This window comes from Anarhichas minor, unplaced genomic scaffold, assembly GCF_050575085.1.
Source record: "Anarhichas minor isolate MPS153535 unplaced genomic scaffold, ASM5057508v1 ptg000058l, whole genome shotgun sequence".
NCBI classification, from domain to species: domain Eukaryota; kingdom Metazoa; phylum Chordata; class Actinopteri; order Perciformes; family Anarhichadidae; genus Anarhichas; species Anarhichas minor.
Genome location: NW_027466504.1, coordinates 6255222 through 6275321, shown reverse-complemented (window position 1 = coordinate 6275321; position 20100 = coordinate 6255222). Strand labels below are relative to the sequence as shown.

At 44.5% G+C, this 20100-nt stretch overlaps 2 protein-coding genes across 3 annotated transcripts; one reads left to right on the top strand and one right to left on the bottom strand.

Moving 5' to 3' along the window:
- On the top strand, positions 1–6344 carry znf518a (zinc finger protein 518A). Its single transcript, XM_076076706.1, has 3 exons — positions 1–249; positions 1422–3651; positions 4203–6344. The coding sequence occupies exons 2-3, from the start codon at positions 1443–1445 to the stop codon at positions 4835–4837; spliced, it is 2844 nt and encodes a 947-aa protein (XP_075932821.1). The 5' UTR covers positions 1–249; positions 1422–1442; the 3' UTR covers positions 4838–6344.
- blnk (B cell linker) lies at positions 6158–14856 on the bottom strand. Of its 2 annotated transcripts, none has more exons than XM_076076707.1 (22): positions 14728–14856; positions 14219–14284; positions 13752–13798; positions 12200–12237; positions 12000–12117; positions 11607–11713; positions 11389–11461; positions 11165–11248; positions 9457–9482; positions 9332–9360; positions 9169–9225; positions 9036–9063; positions 8883–8949; positions 8665–8719; positions 8544–8562; positions 8399–8429; positions 7901–7976; positions 7789–7817; positions 7582–7637; positions 7403–7486; positions 7132–7287; positions 6158–6613 (listed from the first exon to the last, which is right to left on the bottom strand). In XM_076076707.1, exons 1-22 carry the CDS (start codon positions 14787–14789, stop codon positions 6497–6499), a joined length of 1425 nt encoding a protein of 474 aa, XP_075932822.1. In that variant the 5' UTR covers positions 14790–14856; the 3' UTR covers positions 6158–6496. The 2 variants fall into 2 exon arrangements, with proteins under 2 accessions (XP_075932822.1, XP_075932823.1); XM_076076708.1 differs by having other exon boundaries at positions 8889–8949.
- Between the last annotated feature and the right edge of the window lie 5244 nt (positions 14857–20100).

Below are 20100 nucleotides of genomic sequence, written 5' to 3'. Positions count from 1 at the left end.
TTCACCGTATGTTGACAGAAGTGAGTTGTCCCCATATTAATAAGTCACTACATGGCTGCAAGGGGAGCAGTGTTTGCATTAAAACAGCTCGCTGTGTCGTGCTCGGCTGCAGGCCCGGGACAGCACGGCTCTCCGTCGGAGGCTCCGGGCTAAAGGCTAAAAGCAGCTCAGAGGCTGTAATCCCCGTATGAAACCATCATGGCTGCCGCTCGCTGAGCTGTCAAGCTCTCCACAAAAGGAAAAAAAAAGGTAACAAAAACCGACTACTACACGCACAACTGGAGCTGTATGATACGTCTAAACCACCCGGCGGGTTTATCTGCAGTAACAACTCGATGCAAAAGGTTTAAAAAAAACAAAACGGCCGGGTGTAACTTAGTTTGCCACGCTCGTTATTCTTCCAAGTTATTTCGTCTTTGTAAGCTCTCGCCGCGTCACGTTAATTCAAATCACTCAGACGCTATTTCACAAAAATACGTTTTTATAACCGTTAGCTCTGACGACGACGAAGAACGAGTTTTTTTTGTCACGCGAAAGGTAAAAAGGTCTCTTGTGGCAGTACGGTGGGGTAGTATTTTATCGTCACTTCGCAATTCCCAAGGCGGTCGTAGCTCGTTACGAAAGCGGTCTCATCACTTTGTTGTGGTCAAGTCGAGTTGCACAATGGCCGAACGATTCACCGATTAATGTGCTACTAAGAAGCGCTACCGCGAGCTTTTTCCTCGTCTTTTTATTGGTTAGTTTTAGTTTTAAACATCGCCTCCCACCGTAGCGCGTTTAGCTGTGTTACGAGCAAGTTTACCGCTATTGTGTGTGTGGGCAGGTGAGTTTAAGTATAGCTCGCTGCAGCTGGCTGTTGATAAGACTCTAAAAGTCGTTGTTTTACACCCGGTATGTGACAAATACACTTCCACGCAGAGGCATTTTGAACCCTAGCCAGCAACAGGTGGACTCAACATTAATAACATGTGGAGTGGGACCGTGAACGCAGCTTCTTTTTTAGGGGTCCACTGTGAAATGATGAGACAGCAGTCCTAATACACACACACACACACACACACACACACACACACACACACACACACACACACACACACAGAGAGCAGTGCTGGTTCTTTTGAAAGCATTTCAAAACAAAAGGAAAAAAAGTACATTTTAAACTAGAAAGGGCGCTGGGAGAGCACGGCGAAACTAATTTGTGCGTCCACCCCGGGATTCTGATCCGCTGCAAAATTGAATGTGTCCTTCCTCGGCCCATTCTGCACCCTCCAACCAAAATTGGTGAAAATCGGGCCGGTAGTTTTTCCCCGTAAACCCAAACTGAGTCGAAAACAAAACCTCTCTTGATTTTATCGCATTCTCCTTGAAGCTGTATTGTTTATGTTTTTGACAATCCTTTTTGTGTTGTTTCGCACTTTCAGAAACCTGGAACACAACACGACATGGACTCGGAGGACATTTGCGCAGCTACCTCCGGGGGAGATAACAGACGACATGTCAACAAGAGGAACAGAGATTGGCACAAACGGCTCCACCTCAGGAAAACTGCCGTTCAGCGTCCAGCTATGCAAAGTGCAGATAAGCGCCGCCCAAAGACGATAGCGGGGGAGTGGGAGCAGAGCACAGTGTGGCCTTCGTCGAAGAAGCCCCCCAAGGGAGCGCAGCAGGGTCCGCGCCGGACCGATGACGACGGTGGCGGCGGTGGCAACAGCACGCTCAGGTTCGCGTGCGCTCAGTGCGGGGACGACTTAGAATATGTTCCCAAAGACTTGGTGAGACACTTTGAGGAGAAGCACAGAGGGAGCCCACCCGTGTTTTCCTGTCGCGCGTGTGCTTTCAGCACGCACGAGTTCTCCTACCTTCAGGTTCACCTGCTGAGTCACAAGGACACTTTTTCCAGCTGCGGCATTTGTCACGACGACGTCCAACGCACGTGGCCGGAGCTCAGCGCCCACCTGACAGCACGTCACTGCCAAAACGGCAAATATTCGTGCGAAGCGTGTCCAAAATTCTCCACAGGCGACGTCGGAGTGTTTTTAGAGCACACGTATGCGCATCATCTGGGCCTGGAGGGAGCTAAGGGTCTGTCGCCGCACACGAGGGGCAAGAATAAGTTTGGGCCGAAAGAGACTGCTCCGGCGTTACGCTGTCAGCACTGTGGCTATGAGGCGTCTCAGAAATGGTTGATCACTAAGCACGTTAAAGCTGTCCATGTTTGCCAGAATGGTAATCAGAGGAAGAAGAAGAAGAAGGAAGAGGAGGAGGACGAGGAGGAGGAGGTTCGCTCCTTGGCAATGAAACCAAATGACCCGATACCAAAAGTGAAGCCCAGATTAACGAGAAGTGCAGTGAGGGAGATGTGCTGGCTGACACAGGACTGCCTCTCTCTGCCAGGGAGAGAGTTCCTGGATAAGTACTGCCATCTGTCAGACCCGCAAACGACACTGGAGGAGACTCAGCAGTTTCTGATGAAATCTGTCGCCGGGGAAACCGGCGACCAGAAGTGGACCAAGGCCCTGAAGACCGTTCTGTCGAATGTCCCTCAAGATATGAACGTCCACCCGAAGTCGGAGAACGGCATCGTGTCGAACTCGACGGACCTCACCGTCCTCACCGTCAAGAACAAGATAACCGTGGCTCAGAACGGCGGCGCGTACGCCAAGAGGTTGAAAGTGATGACGTCGTCAGACAAGGAAACTGCTTCCCTTGAAAGCGTCCCTGACGATGCCCGTCGCGTCGTCGACCAAAATGGATGTAAGCCAAATTCGAGCGATCACGCACCTTGTCCACAGGCTGAAACCAAACTGAATAACGACGTCTCGCTGCCAGCACAGAGCGAGCCGTCTGAGCGCACTCGAATGCAGGAAAACCGAGAGAGTCGGGAACTAAAGAGTGACCAGGAAATGGAGGATCGTGGTAAAAAACCTGGGGATGCGGTGCACGAGGATGGGATCAGTATCTCCAGTGGGCTGAAGCTGAAAGTCACACCAAAAAATAAGAGACGAAGACGGAAAAGACGGGCGAGATCTAAACGGGTCAGGAAAAGATCACCAGGACTGGCCTTAAAGATAGTGCTGAAGAAGAACCCGGTGAAGGAGAAGCAGTGGGTGTCGCAAAGCTCTTTGTCTCCTTCAGGAGGCGGTGCGGCGGCGGCGGACTGTCCCGGACCACCGAGCCCTCGCACAACATCGGAGGAGACGGCACAGGTTCTCCAGAACGCGCCGCTAGTCGAAGCGCACCAGAAGGAACGGACCAAAGCTCCCTGTGCTGACCTGGACGACCCCTCTGAAGCCATCGCGTCCGGTCCACAGTCTAAGCCGGGGGAAGAGCAGACCCCCGGTCGCGCTGCAAAGTCGCCGGGGTCCAACAATGAGGACGGTGACGTGCTCCAAAGCTTGCCGTCGCCGCGTCGAGAAGCGCGAGGCGACGCAGAGCAGTCGCCGCAGCGGTCGGGGTCAGAGGTCGACGAGAGCCGTTCAGCTCGGGAGACGGGCCGGTCGGATTCCACAGAAGTAGAGACGTGGCCCGAGGATGCACCGCTCCAAGCATCGGGCAGCGGCACGGACCACCGGGTATCAGACGACGAGACGAGCTCAGTGAGCGGTTCCACCAAGTCCTCCCCTGTTTCCATATCTGTTATTACAGCACAGGGTAAGACGGCAAATTATACCCTCCACATAGACTTAATGGTTAGGGATTTAACACGCAATTGCACTTTCTTGACATACATGATTGCTTAGTTTACAAAGAGCAAACTTATGACAGAGTTTTGGGGCCATCAAAGATTTAAAAAAATAATAATAATAATGAAGGAGCCGGCGGAGGGAAGTAATATTCCAAGAAAAAAACTAAACTGTAAATTTACCAGAAAAATAAAATTAGCTGAGATGAAAGTGGAAAATCTAGGAGAAAAAACCCTCTAATTTGAGAGCTTATAAAGTCATAAATTCTACTACACGTGTCTTTTATTTCAGTACAGCTAAAACTAAAACCCAACCGTTGATAACAAAACATAACTGCTTGTGTGTGTTTTTCTGGTAAATTTGCAAATTGAATAAAATCAGAATTCTTGAGTTTTTTTCTCTGAATATTACCCCCTCCCCCTGCTACGTAGTGTTTTAAATTTTATTACATTTTTTTGGCCCTACTACGCCACCGTACTGTCTGATTTGTAAAGAGTATTTTCCCCTTTTGTCTTGCAGGAAAGGTGAACTCTGAAGACGTAATCCTCGTTCTCCCTGCAGAGCACGGTGAACGGAGTGTCGAGGGGGCCAGAGCCGGAGAAGAGCCTGCCGACTCCTACCCACATCTCCTCGGCGACATCCACCAGGGGCCCTCGCACCATCGGTGGCAGCCGCTCCCCAAGCACCTGGAGAGGACCCTGAAGTTAGTCGCCATAACTCCATCTCAGCGGGTGAAGTGTCCGGCGGGAGACCAGCCCGTCGTGGTGCTGAATCACCCGGACGCCGACATCCCCGAGGTCGCCAGGATCATGGAGGTCATCAACCGGTACAGAGGGGAGGTGCAGAAGGTGGTGCTGTCGCGGCGGACCGCCGACGCTCTCTCTGCCTCGAGCGGCGAGGCGGACGCCCGGGCGGGTTCCGCGGGGAGCGCCAACAGCTCTGTGCAGGAGAGGTTCCTGCTGAAAATGAGGCTGCGCAGGCTGAGCAGGAAGAAGTACGAAGTGGTCGACGCGGACTCCCCCAGCGGGGACGCGGCGGCGGCATCGTTCCGCTGCTGGTTCTGCGGCAGAATGTTCGCATGTCGGGAAGCGTGGACGGCCCATCGGCAGCGACATCTGATCGAGTGGAAAAAGCCAAACTGTGAAAAGTCTTAAAATGTCGCGCACACTGGATAAAAAGCAAAGACACGACTGGAAAATGACTTTTGCAATATGACAAAAGAATAATGGAAACCTTTTTTTTTTTTCTTTTCTTTTTTAAGTCTTAAATCTGATTTGTTGTTTTGAGGAGAATCAGATCTTAATCCCGCCTCCTGGAGGGTTCATTCTCAGGGTAAACATTTCCCTATCGTCTCTCTACAAACTCTCTGTACGTTAGTGATTATCTGTAAAGCCACGAGGGCGCGGCGTCAATGATTTAGTTCTTTTGTATTGTTTGTATTTTGTCTACGCAATAGCTTTATCTAAGGTGATTTAAGTACACTGTCATATGGAATATTTTATAGAACACTGTAATATGTATATTTGTCATACCAACTTTATGAATCAGTTTATGTACGGGTAGGCTTTGTTTTGGAACGGGACCCAGAGACCAGCAGAGTTACTCAGATATACCAAAACTGTGTGTTTCAGAAAAAAAAAACTAAAGACAATAAGCTGTTTTATTCAACATTTATTTATGACTCTTAGGTTTAGCCTTTTATATGCTTTTTTCTTTATGCTTTTTTGTCTCTTTAGGCCATTGGAAGAATCAGTGTATCTGTAAAAGAATGTTTGTATAAACTCCAAATTATGTTCAAATAGTAGTATTATCTGTAAGAGGTATATTTTATCAAGCAGATGTCCCCGAAGACACGATTAATTTAAAAAGAAAAAAGCAAACCTGTGTTTTTTTGATGTCAAAGAAATGCTGGCAGAGTCGCTTTAAATCTGAATCTGAGAGGCCGGGGTTGTTTTCATCAATTGTCTTCAATGTTTCCTCTTTTGACTTGAAATGATAACGTTATCTTTTAATTGCACTATGAAAGGAGGATTAATATTTCCCATTACCTCACCTTTATCAGGCCTAAGCTTTTGACAATCTCAAACCAGTGTCCTACTGTGGCTCAACGTTTCCTTATGCAGCCGGGATCCCTTCAGTATTCCCAGCAAGGTGTGTGTGTGTGTGTATGTATGTGTGTGTGTTAGTCAAGGACCATTGGACAAATACGGTGCATGTGTCCTTGTTTCTCAGTAATTCACTGTGTGTGTGTGTGAGAATGTTTTTTTCCATTTTGGATGAAAAGATTTATAATTGTGTACATAGTCCAGATAGAGGTACTGTAAAATATTACTGCAGAGTTTTCACCAAGTGCCGAGGAATTGATGTTATGCAACAAAATGTGAGCATGAGAGCATTACTTGTTGACCAGACAATAAACGAACCAGTTTGTCGGCCCCTGGTCGATGTGAGCTGGAGTCATACAACACAAGTAATTTACTTTTTAAATTTTTTTTATTAAAACAAAGATATACAACCTTGCAACGTATTGCTGTCATAAACAAATTGTCTACCTGCTTCAGCAACACTGTCTCCTTCCTTGCAGTCATTTTAACACTGTTTACTGACCGAGCATTAAGAAAAAAACAAAAACATCGAAATAAATGAAGATTTAAAAAGTCATCTGCGTCGGTGCTACTTTGGCTCTGCATGGCCAGCAGTGCAGGCCGGGGATCTGGACACCGGAGGAGAGAAGAAGCGTCGCACGATGAGTTCCGTAAACAATAGTCTGAGGGTAAACGCGGCAGGTGTGGACACGCGCCGAGGGGCCAAATCTAGGGCCTGGCGGGGAAGCACAGCTTGGTGGCGTCCTTGGCGTTACTCTGGCTGTCGATCAGCACCAGAGGAGTCCGCTGGTGGTTCTCGATGATGTGGGAGACGCTGCTGAAATGCTGCGAACAGAGAGAAGGGAAGTCTGAACGTCCTTGAAATCAACAAATTAGGTCAATGAGCCATTTTATGTTTGCTCTAAACATTTTAAAGGAAGAGGGGATCTTGTGACGCAGTCCAGACATGGTCCAGGTGGTTATTTCTGAATAATGTGAGTGTAATCATTTTCAGTCAAATCAACATTTAGACCACTATTGAGCAAGTGCTCGATTTAGCGCCCCTTAAAAATTCCACAGCACGTACACACCACTTTCTTTGCAAACAATCCCACAATGCAATGTGTCACATTTACAGTTTTTATGGAGTTTTGGTGCCCTTTGGTCTAGCTGTTATTTCAGATGCCTGCATATAATTACACTCTTGAGGCTTTTTAAACTAACAATCCTAATCCTAACAAAACCTCCAGTACCAGCATTGGACTGAAAACCCTGCAGCTATCCCTAAAGAGCAGCTAGATCACAGAGACAGAAACACGGCTCTTTTTCCACCGTTGACATACACCCAAAGACCTCCCTCCTACCTCCTCCCCTTTCTTCTCTCGCCCCAGAGCGTACTGCTGCGTCGTCGCTATGAAGCGGATGGGGATGTTGTACACTCGGCCGTTGTAAAACACCACCAGCGTGTAGGGCTGCTGTGCGTCCTGACCGGAGCTCTTCCTCACCATGAACGCCCCGCCCTGAAAACAGAAAGAAGCACTCACAGTGAGAAACCCGGCAGGGGTGAGTGGGTGTGGTGGGTTAATGGGATACAAACCACGGATCACTCATTTGGATAATGATACGATTTCCCACCTTGTTTGAGCGACACAAGACGTCGTCAGCAGTCTTGCGGTTGCACGCGCCGGCATACCAGGGTTTCTTATAGATGTCTGCGTCCTGGAAATCAAAGTAAACGTAGAATAGGATTTTGCGTGAATGTAGCTTGTTGAGTTGTTTGTTCATCTTTACGATAAACCGTTGCAAGAGCACACCTTGTCTTGGTCTGTCAACCCATTCTCAGCAGGGACACTTCGTCTGTCGGCCGGCTCTGGGGACAACGAGAGACACAAACTCTATGATTAAGGTGTTTTTTTTTTCTACAATGTAGACGTTTTTGTTTTTGTTAAGAGTGTAAAACAACTATTCCCGTGCACGTGGCTGATAACCTGCCGAGAGACTCGAGCAGGAGCCGTACTCACTGGGGGGGGTCAACTGTGGAACAGGAATCCTGCAAGAGAGACCACAAACAGAGGCCATTAAAGGCTGTTGTTGGGGGCCCCCCGGCATCGCGTCAAACTGTACGCGTCTTACTTTGGCCGTTTCATTTCCAGCGTAAAAGTTTTCAGCGGGGGCTTCTGGTCGGTTGGCATCGCAGGCAGCGTTCGGCCTGTGGAGATCCAGACGGATGGTGATCAGGCTGCGTTTCGCCGTTCAGTAATGAGTGGAAATCGAAGACGAATCCCACAAATGAAACGTGTAAATGTTTTTCTTTTCAGTTGTATGCTGCTTTATCTGCATACCCTTCTAACTGGAAGAGTTTAAATGTGGGAACTACTTGTACTTTAAGTCACCATGTGTATGTGCAGCGTATGTTTGTATGGAATTAGATCATTATCGCACACTAAAAGTTGCTGAAGGAAATCCAGAGAGCAACGGTGGTGACAATGCAGGTTTAATAGTGTTTTAAGGGAGAAAAAAACCTTCATCATAGAAGTGATTGGAACTAGTTTGACAATGTTTAATAAAAGCTCTGGTGTGACTAATAATGAGTGCACAATACATAATATCTGGATGAATGTGAACACTTACTTTCAAATTCCCTAGGTTTAAATTCTGGCTTCTGCAAAAGAAAAGAAAAACATTTAATGATTTTTAGCATCATAAACATAAACACATATTGTCATGTTTGTCATCAGCTGATCCTTTAAAAACAAGTATTCAGAGCGCTTCCTACCGGTGGTTTTGGTGACCTTCTGGTAGAAAAAAAAAGAGATAATCGGACATTCAGTTATTCCCTTCTTTAAGCTTTAAATAGATATATAATTAGAAAACATATTTGGTTGAGTGATGCTTACTCTCTGGGCAAAGGTTTTGGTAGAGAAGGGCCGTCTGCAGGTTTATTACTGGAACCTAGAGGAGCACACGGTGACAAGCGATCTACCAGTTATTGTGACCAGCTTTGGCAAGTCTTATAATCATACTATTGCCCATTTACTGTAGGGAAGTATATTTGATCTAGATGGCGTATCATGCTAGAAAGAATTATGCTGGCTGCCTTTGATTTCATACTGACAGTCACCTGGATCGCAGACTTCGTATTCGTCGTCTGCTGCTGCTGCTGCTGCTGCTGGCTCCTGGACCTGGAAAAAATTTCACAACACCAGTAAGGCCGCGTGGTCCTAACTGCGCGGCACGCAGCAAATTCTCTGCAAAACACGGCACTTACGGCAACGGGAGATCTCCTCGTATCCACTCTGAAGAAGAAACACAACTCATTATTAGTGTGGTTAAGTAGGAAAGCAATGCCATGACTTCATGGCAGACAGAGGGCGGCCTCGGGACTAAACGCTCAGTCCTACCTGGGGCTGGGCCTCGGTGGTAAAGAATGCGACTGTGTTGTGGGGATCGGACGCGGTCTGCAAAGGAAATGGTTGGTCTCAGACTGCAGTCAAAAAGGATTTTCCCCCAAAAATACTGTCATTTTGTATCGTACGTCTATGCAATTACCAGTCTCCCACTGACCTGCTTGCTGGAAGAGATAATGAGTTTCCCTGTAAGAGACGCGATAAAACGAAAAACCACAATGAATTCCTCATGTAAATGCACTTTGAACAAATACTTGGAATGGCTGTAACTTAAAAGCCTACCTCTTTGTCAGGAACTTCATAAAAGTCTGAAAAGCAACCAAAGCCAGAATTAGACACACTGCAGAGGCACAAAGGCCTAGTTTTCTTTTTTGTGCCGGATGTCATTGTTTTCATTGCTTCAAACATGTCTTCAGCATGCAGCACAATCTGCCCCTGGGCGTTTCTTTTGTGTGTGTGTGTTTGTACTAACTGCTTTTGACTGTCTCTCATTGTAGTGTATTTACAAAGACTTTTCATGCACAGGCCTGTAATCTGTTCGTTCATTATTGTAGACGTTATGGAGGCCTCCTTTTTTTTTTTCTCCTTCCGCGTTCAGCCACGCTGGCAACACGGCAGCGTTGGTCGGGCCATCACTTAACAATTATTAGATGGGCATGAATGGTGTACAGACATTCATTGTCCCAAGAGGATGAATCCTAAACAAATGTTCACTCATCCAGTGAAGTATGTATTTTAATGGATTGGCGCGAAATTTTGTACAGACATTCACTCTTCCTTTATGATGCTGACACGTGTGGTTTGGAGTGAAATGTCACATATCTGGTACACGTCTACATGCCTTCTCTCAGAATGAATCGTAATGACTTTGATAATTCCTTAATGTCTTATCTAGCGCCATCATCAGGTCAGAATTTTAATTTGTCCAATACTTTTGTTTATGACCAAATACCATAGATCTTGTATAGCGTGGACGTACTCACGGTGACGTCACCCATTGGTTTGTGGACTGACATTTCGAAGCCTTGAGTTCGGCATTTTGGCCGTCACCATCTTTTTGCCTTTTTGCAACCAGAAGTAAAACGAGAGGGTGGAGCTAAGTACAACCCGGCGCTAAATATTTTTAGGCGACCAAAATGTTACAATTTACTTTCATGAAGTGAGAACACACTGAGAGAGGGCTAAAGTTGTCAGAGGAAGACACCGACAACTCCCAGACGTGGTAGCAGCCTGTCAATCACAACGTACCCACGCCCTAAAGCAAACCCTGCTTTATGGTCTATTTGACTCTAAATGGACCATAATTTACGAGATGAACATCATGCTGTATTGAAGAAGACTTGAAACTAGAGATTGAGACCATAAACTCATGTTCACAATGTTTACTGAGGTAATAAATCAAGAGAGAAGTAGAGTCATTGTCTCATAGACTTCGATACAATCAGACTTCTTTTTTAGTAAGCAGAGGTGTCGCCCCCTGATGGACATTCGAAAGAATGAAGGTTTAAGTTTAAAACGCTAAACTAAGATGGTTAACACTGTTAACAATATACAGTCTACGCCAAAATTCAGCATGTTAGCAAGCTAACATTAGCATTTAGCTCAAAGCGCTGCTGTGCCTTAGTCCAGCCTCACAGAGCCTCTAGCGTGGCCACTATCCACTAACTAACTCACTTTTCAGAATAACAACAGTTGTTTTAAAGCTACTGAAATTTTTCTTCTTCTTCTTCATGTCTTCTTCTAACATCACCATGCTTGGAGGTACATGGTCCAGTGGACAGCAAACAAGTGAACTAATTAAATGCCACATGACTGTACATCACGGACAGCTTCTCCTCGTGTTACGGTACATCTTCAGATGGTGCATTTCATACAGGGTTTGATGGTAAGAGAGTCGTGATGAGCGCAGGTTATCAGGACCAATAACTCTAGAGGTCGACCCCCTTGTGAACTGGTGTCGAGGCATGGCAGTGGTTACTGTTGTACCTACCAGGACTGGGTGGACGCTCTGGTAAAGGTGTGTGCAACATGGGACGGTCCCTCCCTGCTCTGCCCCCACCATGCATCACAGGATCTGTGTAGGGGCACGAAGATTATCGCCATCATCATCATTGTTATTATATCTTCATAATCCTTGCAGCAGTGGGATCCATATGACGTTTCCTATTCATAAACTCTAACCAAATAATCTCTCTATTCCGGTTGGTATCTTACTGGAGGATGGATTCCCTGCAGGCTCCACGTAGTTGTCGTCATCGTTGCTGCAGTCGGGATCGATGTAGTCCTCCTGCAAAGCGACACAGTGTGAAAACGAGGTCAGCTGTCCGCACTCATCGGATGGAATTTAGCAATGCGCAGGATGTGGCGAAACCCTCCAAGACACAGCAGCGTTTGTGTGAGTGTTTGTGTGAGCTAGGGGGAAGTTGCTTTACCTCATCGCTCCCCTGCTGGGTGGGTTTGGGGGGCAGCTGTTTGGAGTCTTTGCCTGGGCGGAGGGGCTTCCTGGGCGGCCGGCTGGGCCGGTTGCGGCGGTCGTCGCCTGGAAAAGGAGAAGCAGAAGCAAAAACAGGACGTCAGCATTTGCATGAGGCTCCATTCTGAAGCCCTCTGTGTATTGTGGCTTTGGCTCAGCGGTGTCACATGGAGCAATGCGACTCCAGCTGGAGGAGAGCGATCGCTGTAAAGGAGAAGCTGCTGAAGAATAGAAACTGTGTGTGAAAAGGGGTTTTCAATTTCATCATGAGGAGAGGAGTTTTGGGAGACATTTGTGGTGAAAAATAAGTGCAGATGCAAACAGCTCTTCGTGTCAGGTGACCGCTACTGACCGAGATATTCCCCCCTCGCAAAGGAAGCAGAGGGAGTCGCGGTGAAGGCTCTGTGGCTGGGAGGAGGCTCGTAGCTGTCATCATGGTCCTCATGTGGATCCTCATACGTGTCGTTATCCTAGGGAACAACATAATTGTAATGTTCGCCAGGCAAAAACAGCACTTTGAATTACTTACAAATCACCAATTTCTCAACTCACGTAATCCGGATCAGACAGTTCATCCTCTTCCCTGTCATCTGGAAACATTTAAAGGGATTTCATTACAATGAGGGAGAAATGTAAAAGCAAATTGTGTATTTTTACTAAACCCAGCCTGCTTAACAAAAAAAAATAATCAAACACCAGCAATAAATTCACCCGAGCAGGTGTCAGAGCACATTCTCTAATTTTAGAGCCAAGCCCACGGTTAAAGGAACCAGCGGAGCGCGTCTCCTCACCTCTTCAACCATTGAATAATCTCTCAACAAGTGGCATAATTGCTGCTGTTTTTTTAATGCGGTTTGAGCAGAAGCATCAAGTAATTTAGCGCAGCGTGTTTCTTGAAAACAACATCTGGAAACAGGTGCGATAATTGTTTCCTAAAGCTCACTTGCAGTGTTTTTTTTGTCATTTTCTTTATCAGGCTGAGATGAAACAGATCTGGTAGGTTTGTTTTTCCCCAATGGAAAGAAGAACGAGATGATGTATAAGGAAAGTGCTAACTGCAAGGGTATAAATGACTGCAGGTACAGTCAAGGTAAGCAGTAACACAGCTGATTCCGGGCTGTTTTTGTGATTAGTGATTGTATTATATACATCATTACCTCCATCATTAGGGAAATAAGATTAACATCTAGGGGAAATCAACTAAGTACATCTGCTGTACTTAAATTACTTGAACATTTCAATGTTATGCTCTACTTAATACATCTACGCCACTACATGCCAAAAGGAAACACGGTAGGCCTACTTTTCACACATTGTTCCGACTTCGAGTTACTAGTTGTGCAAGATTTAGCTTAAAAACCATTTGATCAGTTTACAGAATATGATGCAAAGATGAAACTACCCAGATGTCTATAAAGGAGTTCAAATTAACTGTGGCATTGAACACAATGCATCAGTAATAATATTCCTGTAATATACGGTACACATATTAGAATATTCTACTCTGTACAATACTCTGAAAGTAGCTATTTGGCCCAACGGATGATGTTGCTTTGTGTCCTTTAACTTATATTTTGTACACATGTGGTGTTGCTGATGTGCAATTATGAAAGACTGTTGGAAATCCAAACTTCTCCGCTCTCTCCATCCTTTACAAGTCCTCCTTGCTCACATGCCCATATGTCATAGGTCACTGTAATGTTTCCTCCTGTCCATAGTGGATGTTTAAAGATCCTCTTCCCGCACTAACATGATTCCACAGTAAGAGACGGGGGGGGGGGGGGGGGGGGACCAAATCCACAGAGAAAAAACCATGCCAGGATCAACCCAAGTTTATGCGAGGCTGTTGTTTACTATGTTTCCAACCATGTTCCCTTGCAGAGCTGTGTGCTGCTGCGATAGGAGCAAGAAGAGTGAATTCTGTACTAAAGACTGTAACTTTGGAAGAGACACACTCAGGCGATTACAATGTACATATTGGCATTTGATTGCTATCACAAGACGGACTTGAACACAGGTGGATATCATCACTATTATTATGTGTTATTTTGCACCACATGTGTCAATCCTCTTGTGGAACCGGCGATAACGTCTCAGGTCTTACCTCTGTAATCTCTCGCAGGCACTTTCGGAAGCGGTTTGCTCTTCAGTCTGCCGTACAGAGAGAGAGAGACACACTGACATCAGCAGCAGGCAATGAATGACTTCACAGGGCAACGATACTCTGTCTCAGTGAAAGAGGCAACCCATTTGCATACATTGGACACCTGCGCCATGAAAGCGGTTGGCAGGCCGCTGTGCGTCTTCAGCAGACAGGACGAGAATGAGTGGGTTCTGTCATTACGGCATCTGTCCTTTAAGGGGACTCATTTCAGGAAAGGAAATCGAAACGGCCATCTGTTTACGTTATTTTTGGCCTGTGCGTCTTTCTCTAATTCCAACGGTTGTGAAAGAGGAATTGGCATTCTCTGATGATGCGTGCATGCGCCACACAGGGACTTCTCAGAGTCTCAAAATATTAGCGTGGAGTACAAAGAGGACAGTAAAGATCTTGAGATATTAGAGACTGACCTCCTCAGCTTGTTCAGCAAGCTGCCGTCGTTCTTCTTGATGTCTTGGACGATCTTCTGAAGCTGCCTGGAGAAACATGTTTTGTCATTCAGAAACAAGTCCACAGGAAAAATGAATCTTGCTTTAAAAAGGGCGCTTTGGGAAAACAGCCGCAGTGTTCAGGTCAATCAGTCACTCCTCATTGTATCTTGAATTCTCTACTATGTCACTTTTCTGACAAGGTTTGTGTTCACGTTCTGATTTATGACGTTAAAAGCATTGATATTTAGCATTTAGACGAAACACAAATGACTTTTTTTTTGCCCAAGTTTGAACCCTTTTCTTGCTCGCAGACGAAAGTTAACAGATGTTGACACCATATTGATAAAATATAAGAAGTTGTGTTTTGTTTTTTGTCCATACATATATATATATATATATATATATGTATATTAAGAAGCATTAATTATAAGGTCAATTGTGTCATTGCCACTTGAGAGCAAAATATCAAATACAACTGAACTCCTTACCGAATCTTTTCCGTGGCAGGAGCAGCGAGTTTACTTAACATATCCATATTCATGTTTAGCATCTTTGAGTCCTCTCCTGAATTAACTGTGCGCTGCCAGAGTGTTTGCACCAATGTGACCGTAACTGTCTTCGAGTCACGTCTTTGTCATAGAGGGGAGGAGGGAGTTCAATTCTGACCAGCCTCTGCAGGAAAAACATCACTTCTCTTTTCCACTCCCCGTCTTTCACTCTCACACAAACGTACACACACACGCACGCACGCATGCACGCACGCACGCACACGCACACACAAAGACACACACATACTCAACAACAGATTTCAGTGAACAAACCTGTTGCATCACATCTCTCCTCACCCTCTTCAATTCCACTTCCTTCCAATCTCAAATGCTGATAATAGTTAATGGTATACATGCATCACCTGAATGAGATCACCGGATGAGGCCTTCAGATTAATATGGGCATATTTTAAATTTTGGTCACAATGGTCACCCAAGCACTCTGCTATTTCACACACAATACCCCCGGGTCTGGAAAGTGAAGCCGATGTGCCTTAAACTTTTTTTTCTAATGGTCATCAGGGGGCGACTCTTCTGCTCGTAAAAAGAAGTCTGATTGTGTAGTTGTAAAGTCGAATTAATAATTAATAAAAGACTCTCACTTGATTTATTACCTCAGTAAACATTGTAAACATGAGTTTATGGTCTCAATCACTTCAAGTCTTCTTCAATACAGCATGATGTTCATTTAGTAAATTATGGTCCATTTAGAGCCAAATAGACTATAAAGCAGGGTATGCTTTAGGGCGGGGCTACCTTGTGATTGACAGGTCACTACCACGCCGTTGTCCGGTATGGGAGTTGCTTTCGTCTTATAACTTTAACCCTTTCACAGTGTGTTTACAGGTCATGAAATTTAAATTGAACCTTTTTGGTCGCCTAAAAATGTCTTATACAGCGTTCGGTTGTACTTAGCTCCACCCACTTGTGTCACTTCTGGTTGCAAAGAGCTAAGATGGGGACGGACAGCTCATTACTATTTTTGTTATTGTGACAAATATGTCACATTGGTTTTTCTGAGACAATTACAAGTTTAAAAGCCTGATGTGACATATCTGTCACAACGATATTTTCATAACTTTTTAGATAATAATTTGTTTGTGAAATACGGTTAGAACAGTTTAGATGTAATGTAGGACTTGTTATCAAAGCATTAGAGTTGTTAAACGTGTTGAAACTTACCTTTAGCAACAAAAACAAGCTTTTTGAAATGTTGCTAGTTCTGCCAAATGTGCTGACTAAGCCAGGCAAGTGATGGAAGTGATGTCATTGGAACACAAATTGACTCACTGTCACATGACCTCCCCAGGATGTTCAGTATATGTGTCACTTAGGGAGTTAAAATCAAGGATAAAACTGTATAAAGAAATGTACAGCATATCTAAAGTGTCTGTGACAACTGTGTCACCGTGGGTCCTCATGGGAGAGACAGGTTTGGATTTTGAAGGAACCAGCTGTGTATGACTCACGACAAGTCTTTAGACAGCCTTTAGTCACCATTTGGGACACGTGTGCTTCTGAGACATTTGAATTCCTTTCACTTCACTGTTTGTGTTTTCCAGTTAAGAAGTTTGGTTTATTCCTGGCTTTGTGAGAGAGTAGAACATGTGTGACATAGTAGCTGACCTACTGTCTGTGATGAAGATTTTAAGTCAGTTCTTCCTACATTGTCTAAGAGGGCATGAGGATATTCCCCCTGTGTGTTCCAATACACATAATACCATTTAATATAGTATGACAGAAAAAGATTTAATATGTTCCGAATGCAAAAAATGCCAGGATGTCCTCCTGTATCTGGTCATATTTTGCAGTATGCAATCCTGCATGTTTTATGGTTATTCTGACCCACAATCCTCTGCATGGCTGATATATAAACAAGAGGGTCAAAGTTCAAGGTGCAATGTTATGAGGAAGTACTCTGTCCCAATTGAATGCATACTGCATGTACTGCATGTAACAGGATATATTATGCAAGGGCAGCTGCAGTACGTACTAAAAGCAATGATATGTTACTTCCTGATTCAAGTGTTTGAATAACTGCATACAAAACAGGAACTCAAATAGAAAAGTATGGAAGCCCAGGACTGACAATATTCAATTTAGTTGTATCGGTGCAAAAGCATTAGCCATTAGTGCTGAAATGAAAATTATTGAATTAATTTTTTTGTTTATAGAAAACAAACTAAAATAGTCTTGGAATTCATTGTTTCATTGTAATTGGTGGAGAAAAGGCTTCGCTTACTTAAAGATTAATGTGTAAGGGGAGTTTGCCCTTGAATCTGTTAATGATTTTAGCTTGTATTTAACTATAAATAGAAATTTAAAAAAATTCAAACACAAAAATATATCTTTTTAATGTATAGTTTAATTTCTTATGTATATCAAATTAGAATAAATAAAAGTGTTATACAAGGGGTTCATACACATATATTGCAAATGAAGATTCAGTTTGACTGACTTCGATTTCACTTAATCTCTATTGTTGTCAGACGAGTTTTTGTGACAGCCACCGCGTGGGGATCAATGTAACAGGAACACACCTCGCAAACAAAGAAACAAAGAAACATGCAGACTAATGTGCAGGTGTAGTCAGACAGACCTCTGCATTTACATCTGCACATGCACACACTACCCCCAGCTGTATGTACACAAGAAACTGTCAGCGTATGTATGCACACACGCGCGCACACACACACACACACACACACACACACACACACACACACACACACACATTAAACATATTGTAATTTTGTTCCTGAGGTATCCTCTTATTGTCATGTATGTAGGTTTTTATATATATACGTTTTACCTCCAGTATCCTGTTACTCAGAATTATGCTTGATAAAAAAAATAGTAGTAATAATAATAATAATAATCTGATTATCCCATGGGATATGAAGAGCATGCTCTGTTTTATTCCCTTGACAACAAGTAAAAGGGAGGTCAGAGAACAATGGGAGGAGGGAGGTGAGCCGAGAAGACAGGAAGGGGTTTGATTGAGGTGTGCGATGACAGCGGTGTAAATGTTTTACTTACGGTTGGTGGATGAAACTGAACTTGTTCATGTCACTGTCGGACAGGCTCTGCGGAAGCATCACAGAAATCAAATGGTAAACGCATGGCGACAAGTTGGGTGAAAATTACAGAGTTCTCAAATTACATGTAATTTCCTACTGCAGGAGTGATACTGCAAGCTTGTTCACCTTGTCACCAAACACATGCATTTAGAGCACATCGGTGCATGAAGGCTGCAACACAAAAACACTCAGGGTGGTCATGCATCGCCTCTTGGCCAACAGGAGATGGCAGCACCTCACTAAGGGCCAATCCATCGGCACAGCTTGGCTTTTAAGCTGAACCAAAGAGCAAGAGGAACCACGTTGTTGGTACATACCGCGTACGCACAGCATGGGAGCTGCAGGGTCAGACATGGTGACACACAACACATAGAAGCATGTCAATCTTATGATAGTCAGTGTTGTTGGTTAGAAACTGCAGCGACGGCTCAAAGACATCATGACACTCAAGGATGGTAGATTAAAATCAAATATTCTTCATCGGTGTGCTGTGTGTGGCTCTTTAACACCGACTTACAAACAATTGAACAAACCGTGAAAGTTTACAGAACTGACGACACAATCTCCAAAAGAATTAAAGCAAAACGATAAAAAGAAGCGTATTGCACGCTGTTGCTTAGTTTCCATTTAGTGGATTAAAGCTGCTGACCTTCAAGTGAAGCGCTTGCTCCTGTGACTGAAAACACACATTACACAATTTTAGAAAACATCAAGCACTGAGAAAAAGTTTATCCGGCCGCCCCGCTGCATCGGGAGTTTTGTGTTTGCATTTAATGTCTGCTCCGCAGTGGGGCAATTGTGATTCGCGAATGAAAGGAAATGATTACCATAAAATATGCAACAAAATCCCGCTAAATTATGTATTCCCCTCCTCATTCATAATTCATCGCTCTGGGTCGTTACTCGCCCATGTCTCTTCTCTGCCTCATATTTGTCGTGACGCGATGACGATCCTGTGACAACATGTGTTTTGTGAAAGTTTCGGATATTTTCGCGTCGACTGTGTGCGTAAGGCGTTCAAAAATTAGCAAACAGAAAAGTGGCTTCTGATAAGAGGCTAACGTACGAGGCGTGAGTCAAATACGGCTAATTTAGATAGATGAATAATGTATGGTTGGGCCCTTTATCCACAGAGTCTCATGTGGAGCAAGTGTGATGGTGCACTGTGAAGGTGCCTACAGTTGATTAAATTGCAGTTTCTCAAAGCTGTTTGTGACTTGATAATGCAGCTCACGCTGCCTCGGTGTGTGAATGTGGGAACGCGGGAGCAACAACAGGATGTATTACCTTGAGGAACGAATGAAAGCCCTTTAAGCAGAGCTTGTGATTTAATCATTTGTAAATCAGAGAGTGAGATCACTTAATATGAAAGGCTTTACCTCCTTCAAAGAACTGAACCTTGGACCCGCAGATACACACTTGATCATCCCACTGGCTTACAGGAGAATATCGGTATAAAATCAGACTTAGCCTTTTGACACCGAATGAAATATCAAACAGTCCGCCCTGGTGGATACTCAGACACCGCTCCTACATTGAATTATTTATAGGAGTGTCTGTGCTTGTTCAAATGAGACACAACAGCTCTACAAGCTGCAGCCGCTCCTTTCTGGAGCAGGAACCCTGCCTCAAAGCAGCGCTCAATGACATCTTAAGTTTTTACACGTTTTTAAAACGTGCATACAGTCAAATTTGCATTTGTCAACGAAAACTACGCTCCCCACGGTCCAATCTTTTTCAAGCTCGATTTCTTGCTTGCAGTGATGTGTGAATATAGCAATGTGTGTGAGTGCCAACGTTTGAGCTGAAGATTATTTGAATCAATGCTTTGTTGGTCCTGATAGAAATTGTTTGCCATTTTCCTTAAAGCCACCAAATGTGAAATATTTGGATATCTGACATTAGCGCCACCTGGTGATCGTATTAGCAGGACTTCAAATCTACAGTTAAGCTAGCAGCTCTGTGAGGCTCACCTTATGTTAGCATGCTCTAACAACGCTAACATACTGTTTAATAGCGGGTATGTTCATCATGTTCAACATGCCAAGTTTAGTCTGTCAACATGCTATCGTGTGCTAATTAGCAGTTGACACAAAGTACAGCTGAGGCTACTGGAAATAGTTTGCAGATATTTCAAAACCAAAGTATTGTACAAATTTGACTTGACTGGAGCTGGATAAACAGTCAGGATCTTAGGATAGGAGTCATCCTGTGGGGACCATGAATCTTGATA